Source organism: Nansenia antarctica (assembly GCF_963989245.1).
Source record: "Nansenia antarctica genome assembly, chromosome: 3".
Lineage (NCBI taxonomy): Eukaryota > Metazoa > Chordata > Actinopteri > Argentiniformes > Microstomatidae > Nansenia > Nansenia antarctica.
The window spans coordinates 27,529,366-27,536,997 of record NC_137688.1 but is presented as its reverse complement, the minus strand read 5'-3'; the positions used below and the strand labels follow the sequence as shown (position 1 = coordinate 27,536,997).

Genomic DNA, 7,632 nt, shown 5'->3' with positions numbered 1-7,632 from the left:
GCCTACCTGAGGTTAAAGGACAGGTGTTCCAATAGCAATAAGTCCTTAATAGTTCAGTGTGTTTCTTTTCGGTCCAGAGACTAGTTAGCTCGCTAGGCCAACATAGGAATCCCGGAAGTAGACTGCTCACCCTCAGGTGGGGCGCGCGTCCAATCAGAGATGGAGATTATCGCGTTCATGATAGAAATGGCCGCTTGGGGGCGCCATAGCACAGTGTATTGTACCTGTGGTCGCTGTACTGGTCATTCTGTGAGACTTGGAACGCCGTCAGGACCAGGTCAGCCATTAAAGTAGTCAAACCAATATTATGAATACAATATGAGTTCTACTGACTCTATTCATAATAGTATTATATGTGTTTTGTGAATCTCACATGTTCATGGTCCTTGGACAAATAGCTCGTTCACGATGAGTCGGTGTTGGGGCGGAGATTAGGAACATCATTTAGGAGATGAGGAACATCATTTGAGGAGATTAGGAACATCATTTGAGATGAGGAACATCATTTAGGAGATTAGGAACATCATTTGAGGGGATTAGGAACATCATTTAGGAGATGAGGAACATCATTTGGGAGATGAGGAACATCATTTAGGAGATTAGGAACATCATTTAGGAGATTAGGAACATCATTTGAGGGGATTAGGAACATCATTTAGGAGATGAGGAACATCATTTAGGAGATTAGGAACATCATTTGAGGGGATTAGACATCATTTAGGAGATGAGGAACATCATTTAGGGGATTAGGAACATCATTTGAGGGGATTAGGAACATCATTTAGGAGATGAGGAACATCCTTTAGGAGATTAGGAACATCCTTTAGGAGATGAGGAACATCATTTAGGAGATGAGGAACATCATTTAGGAGATGAGGAACATCGTTTAGGAGATTAGGAACATCATTTAGGAGATTAGGAACATCATTTGGGAGATGAGGAACATCATTTAGGAGATTAGGAACATCATTTAGGAGATTAGGAACATCATTTGGGAGATGAGGAACACCATTTGGGAGATTAGGAACATCATTTGAGGGGTTTAGGAGATGAGGAACATCATTTGAGATTAGGAACATCATTTGAGGGGTTTCTAAAAGCAGAGGTCGCAGATGGCGGTGCGGTCCGCTATCCTGTTGCATGTCACAGGTTTAGCGGGGAAATTACAGACAAACACCTTTCCACACGATTCACCTGTGATTTAGTTAATAATAATAATAATAATACTACTACTACTACTACTACTACTACTACTACTACTACTACTACTACTACTACTACTACTACTACATCAACAACAACAGCATTTACGTTGTAGATGCCTATAGCTACAGTCCACCGGGCCACTTGTCTAAGAACATTGGCCCCAACCAGGTTCTCATTGCACCAGCTGCAGACAATGTCCGTTTTAATCTAATTCAACCCTTCTGTTCTAGGCCTAATTCTATATTCATATTTCATATTTTCATATTCCGGAATATGAAGTTCTGTTACAAAAATGTTTGTGGTCTTTTCATATTACATCAGAGAGCTAAACATTATATATCAATTTTGTAGAGAAGAGCTAGGGCTTTTAAAAAGTAAGATTTCATATTTTCTTCCCAAATAGGCCACTCTGAGTTGAATGGCAATGGCAGTAAAAAGCCATCAATATTTGGTAAGACACCACTTTAGTCTCAAACTGACTTGATCCCCATTCCAGAAGTGTTGCCAAGTAGACCAGTAGACTACTAGAGACGAATTGAAATGATCTACAAATATTTCTGTACAGTCCATGCTGCTATATGCAGTCCAAATAGGGCACTTCAATATGTATAGCCACAGTAAAAATCCATCAACATTTGTTAAGGCCTCGCTCTAGACTCAAACTCACTTGATCCATATTATAGAAGTGAAAAATACTAGTCTGCCTAGTGTAATCGATCAATTTAATCATTATATAATCATCATTTAATTATTTAGTCATTTAAAGGCAATATTAAAAAGATGGGTTTTTAGTCTTGGCTTGAGGTGCTGAGGTTGCATCCCTAATGTAAACTGGCAGTGCATTCCACAATTTGGGTACATAAAATGAGAATGCAGCCTCACCATATCTCTTCTTTTGTGCATGTGGTACAGAGACTCACCCTCACTCTCCACTTTTAAATCCCACCTCAAAACCTACCTGTTCTCCCATGCATACAACCTCCCCTACCCCTAACCATCTCCCCTAAGCCACCCCCCTCCCCCCCTAGACCTTAATTCTTCTGTGCTCATGTTATCTGTTCCTTATTATTATTGTTTATTCAACATTTAGACTACTAAGTGGAAATAGTTACTTTTCTTAAATTGTAGTTACAGTGTATTTTTATGTCTTCATTGTATTTTTGTTGGCTACATTAACTCTTTCACCGTGTAAGGAAGGTGCATATGCCCTTTTCATTTTGCACTGTCAGCATTAAAATTCTGCTTGTCCCCTTGTTATATTCATCAACATCTGTGCAATTAGTAAGCTCACCAACAGTAGCCTAAGACAGATTAAGTGGGTGCAATGTATTATGCAAGAAAAACACTATTTACAGCACTGTAAATTTTCAAATACTGCAATATTACTATTAGAGCCTTTTAAATAATACACTCAACTTTGACAGAATTCTTTTAAAATGTTAAGGGAAAATAAAGGAATCATGTGCATGTTTTATACAATAGAACAAAGTAGGTGTGTACCTACAGTATGAATCAGACAACTGTCACTTCGAAACCAGAGCCTTTTAAATACACATTTTAAATACACATATTTTAGACTATATTTATCTTGTTAACGTAAATATTACTCATTACATTGACATTTTTATTATTAGCGACCCCCACAGATGTATGACTTTACTGCTTTCATAGGAGTTCAGACCTTCCTTATGGGAGCTCAGCTCCCACATAACTCAAACACTGTTTTTATTTAAAAACATTGTTTTAGACTTAGATAAAACTGTTTGTTCGATGAAATGCAAATCACCCAAACTCAAGTGTATGACCGTGTAAATGCCTGATCAAATGCTATTGCTATGTAAAATTGTGTATACCTTTTTAAACTAATGTGACACTTACACTGTTGCAAATTTAAATTTGTAAAAATTAAAACTTTATTTTATACAACAGAAACAAATAGACTTGTGACACTTAAGAGAACTGATGCCACTTGGCACGTAGTGCACCATTTTCGATATGCTGAAATTGATGAAATGTATCAAAAAGGACATTTACAGCTATTTTCCTTCAGCTTCAGTATTCCATTCCTCTCACTGCCATGGTCTGTCCATCAACAGTTCAGAGAGTTTAGAATAAAGCCAAACTACCCATCCATGTGTCCATCACTCCTCCTCTATTTGAGGTCAATGAAGCGAATGTCCATGATGAGTAGTGTGTGTCGGGGGAGGGGTCTGGGAGCAGGTGATAGCACCGTCATCACCTGTGCCTGTGTGTCCACGTTCGTCACCACGATAAACCCGCATACGGGGCTCTCCAGCACCCCCCTGCGCACCCCCCCGGCCCCCTCTCCTCCCTCCCCCTCGTCCGCACAGCTCACGCTCAGCACATGATGTGTGAGGTCACGGCCGGGGGTCACGGGGACCAGCTTCAGCTGCGTGTCGTCCTGCGACATTCCCAAAGGCAAGCAGGAGTCCGGGATGGACGGCGCTCCGATCTTGTAGATGCGCACGTCGGAGAAGCGTACGTCGAAGGCGTGGGGGTAGAACGAGGCGCCGCGGAAGCCGTAGAAATATTCCCGGATCTTCTCCTCGCGACCCTCCCGCCGGCAGTCTTTGGAGCGTTCTACGACCCCGCCGGATTTGGGTAAAAGGACGACGCGGACGAAGTGCGGGAGGTCGCGTTTGAGTTCGTTGTAGAGTCGCTCCTGATCCAACACCAGAACCACGTCCACCTCAAAGGCAGAGGCACAGTGGACCAGTGCCTGGTACCCAGAACCCTTCACCCAGCCACAGGTGTTGATGATGCAACCTCCCACACTGGCCTTCCTGTTGACCTCACAGCGCTGAGAGAACACTTCGGCCAGACATGACGTCAACTGAGGAAAAGGGGGGATGTGAATAGAGAAAGATTAAGACAGAGAGAAACAACAAGAAATGAGATATCAGTTGAATTGTCAGCCAGTTGTCCGTTATGAGTTGTAACTACGATGTAGTTGGGAATTTTTAACAGCGTGGCGCTGGATTGCATTATCAAAACCCGACTTGTGTATATTCATGTCAAAATGCACCAAAAATACAGCTAAAATGCTGAAATCACAGAGGAACATCGTAACGTTGTAACGTTCACTTTCTGATTTTTTTTAACGACAAAGTCGTTGGCGATCAAAGATAGTTACTCTATCAATACTAAATATATAGTTTAATTTATACATGATACATTTTGATTGAGTGAATTGGAGACATCAACTCTACAGCCTACGACAGCCTCTGCGACAGCCTCCTGACACAAAGACTTGTGACAACAAGACAAAGGGAGTCTGACAAGGGAGTCTATCTGTGGGAGTCCATCGAGGAAGGTCTGAGAGGAAGGCCAGGGCACTAAGAACTAAGTATCTTCTCTTCAAAATGTTTCCCCCACCCTGGGGTGCTTGTCTCTTGTATTACTTGTCTACTTTGAGTGCACTTGGCTACTCCTACTTCTGTTTGTCAACTAATCCTCTTCCCCTCTACTGACTAACATCACAATGTGCTTTCTCCCTATTCCTGTTCTTCTGACACTCAGGAGGACACGTAGACGCTACATCCCCCGTCGCAACCCTTCCAATAGAAGTCTCAGGAGGAGCACGGCTGTGATTGTCGATCAGAGTTAGGTGATCCGTTACACCCCTAGTCACTACCCATCTTCCGTCGGAGACTGAAGACCCATCTCTTCAGGTTACACCTTAACTGCTCCTCCTGAGACTTCTACTGCCCCCCAGCACTGCGTCTCCTGAAAACACCCGCTTTTTCCCCTTTACTGTGTCCCCAAAAACTTCTATTGCCCCCCTTGTACTGTTTCTCTGTTCTCCAGTGTCTATATATATATCATATTTTTTTTAAAAAGGTCTAGTTTAGAAGATGGTGATAGAAGTCGATTTTTCCTCCTATCACAGAGACTGCCAATGGCCCCGGGCCTGAGCTGGATTATTCTTTGTGCTACGACTGGTGGATTGATGATTCACTTGCTTAGTCAAATGTATTGAGTGTAAATTGCATTGGAATAAGGCGTCTTCCAAATGCCAAAAATGTAAAAAAAAAAAAAAATATATATATTTGCCTTGACACAGCTCCACTCCCTGAACAAAAGTTTGACGCTTGGTTAGAAGGACTCCTATATAGTTCCTATATAACTGCATATTACCTCTATGGTAACTGTATGAGAGCTCTGTAGTCGTGCCACTCACCTTGTTGTACAGTTTGATATTAGTTCCTGGGGTGGTAGAGCCAAAATGGTAGACCAGAGGAGCCTGCACCGAGAAGCCCTCCTCCACGTCTGCTGGCCGCTCGATACACAGCGCTGACATTGTGCCTGGGACAGACACCTAAAACACACAGAACCACATCGTCAATAGGAGATCGCAGCTATCCCCTTTCCCTAAATTGTTTTGCTTTACTCCTGCATGTCATGTTGCTGTATACATTTGCCACCGAATGGCCAGTCCTACTCGTAGACATAGAGTATTGTTGTTGGAGGTGATGCAGTTGATTGTTTGTTGTTAATCCAGTGTTTCTCTCACCCCACTCTGGCCCACGTCCAGCTCCACCAGGGTCGGCCTCCTGCCCAGCCTCACAGCGTAGCTCAGAAGCAACCGACAAACCGTCGACTTCCCCACGTCCGTCGGTCCCACCACCATCACCTGGGGGACGGCAATTACTCAATGTTCAAGCTACTTTTATATGATGGGAGGGAGACACACAATCACACTCTAACAGACACCCTGTCCACATCACACATATAAACAGACATTAACACACACACACACACACACACACACATACACACACTGACCCGTGGCCCCCTCTCATTGTCTCGCTCTGCCTGCCTTCTCATCTGCTCCAGCGCAGCGTGTGTGTTCAGATACAGCAGCATGGGCGTCTCTCTGGATACATACGCCACCTCAGGGAAAGAAGGAGAGAATATACTATGACAAAAAAAACGTAATAAAAAATCAACAGTGTATTGAATCCAGATCCCACCCACACAAGTGACGCTTACAACAGGTGACGGACGACCACATCGATCAACTGCATCTTACACTTCCTAGCAGTGTATAACGAGACAGATGTTTCGGCTAAAACACACATTGACCCCCATCTCACCAACTCCACCACTTCAACTCACCTCTGTCTTCCCCGAGAGAGATACGCTGCAACCTTGCCAAGTGAACACGGCAATCTTAGACCCCGGTCCAAACGTGTACTTCTTGTTGCGGTTGAGTTCGGAGCCAAAGACCTCTGCGAGCCCTGTGAGTAACTCCAGCTGCACGCGCTCCCCGGCTTCCACCTCAAACCGGAGCTCTGTCTCCTTCTCCAGGTCAAACCTTGTACCCCCTCCCCCAGAGCCTGCGCCAGCCCCTGCACCCTCCTCACCAGTCTTCTCAGGGCCTTCTGTTGTCATGGCTGAAGAGCTACAGTTAAAAATGGAATTTAAAGTGTCACTGCTAATTGTGGTTATGAGTAGCCAACACAGTATTGATACCACATTTCTCACTTTAAACAGCAAAAGAGAAATGTCAGAAATAAAGCATCCATATCGCTCTGGGTAGGCACTGATACTGACATGTATTGATTTTATTACACAGGATTGGAAGACGTATTACTGCACAACTCGCTGTTGTCTCTCTGCCTTTCGTTGCCAACTTAGCATACATTGCTGAGTTGTATGTCGCGTTACAGAATGAAGATGGTTCATGTGAAATCGGAACACCTAACCAAAGACAGTATATCCCTCTATTACCTAACTAGCGCGTAATGCGTTAACCAACATTATCATTAGCACACCAAATATATTTGAAATCGACTTGAAACTGTTATAGCTGTATGAGATGAGCGTCATGACAGGGCCCTGGCACAACAACTTCAATACTATGGGAAAGGTAAACAAACCAGAACGCGCTCAGTGTTGCAGTGACCTCTGACCTCGTGACCCCAGGCTGTTAGGGAAGTGCCTGGGAACGAGACGAGCTAGCCAGCTAACATGGCTAGCTAGCTCAGTTTATACTGTGTACAGTTTTAACTGTTAGCGATCTACTAAACAGCCTTGAACAATAACCCGATTGTTATTTACTGCTTTAGATCGTCATACATGTAATCACCATGCATCATGCATTACTTACAAAGCAATCCGGTTCGTCTTAAAGAAGTTTTCAACTCTTCCTTCTCTCACAGGAGAAGACCACGACAGTATTGGCATCAGTCGCATGAAGATGACGTCACGTGTCTAAGAACCAATCACCATGTACGTGTAGATGATTCACAGAAAATATGAAATAAATATTACAAATTGCAGGGTAACATTTCAGAAAATACAACACAACGATTTATGAATATGGATTAAAAACCTGTTCCTCATACTAGTAGCAGCCTACTTTGATCTTTTTTAAATGATTATTTATTTATTCAGCACACA

At 43.2% G+C, this 7,632-nt stretch overlaps 1 protein-coding gene across 1 annotated transcript; it reads right to left on the bottom strand.

The window, feature by feature from the left end:
* Positions 1-3,115: 3,115 nt before the first annotated feature.
* On the bottom strand, positions 3,116-6,621 carry clp1 (cleavage factor polyribonucleotide kinase subunit 1; the record flags this gene model as incomplete). Its single annotated transcript, XM_080525557.1, has 5 exons — positions 3,116-4,060; positions 5,408-5,545; positions 5,741-5,860; positions 6,013-6,120; positions 6,346-6,621. 5 exons carry the CDS (start codon positions 6,619-6,621, stop codon positions 3,359-3,361), a joined length of 1,344 nt encoding a protein of 447 aa, XP_080381683.1. The 3' UTR covers positions 3,116-3,358.
* Between the last annotated feature and the right edge of the window lie 1,011 nt (positions 6,622-7,632).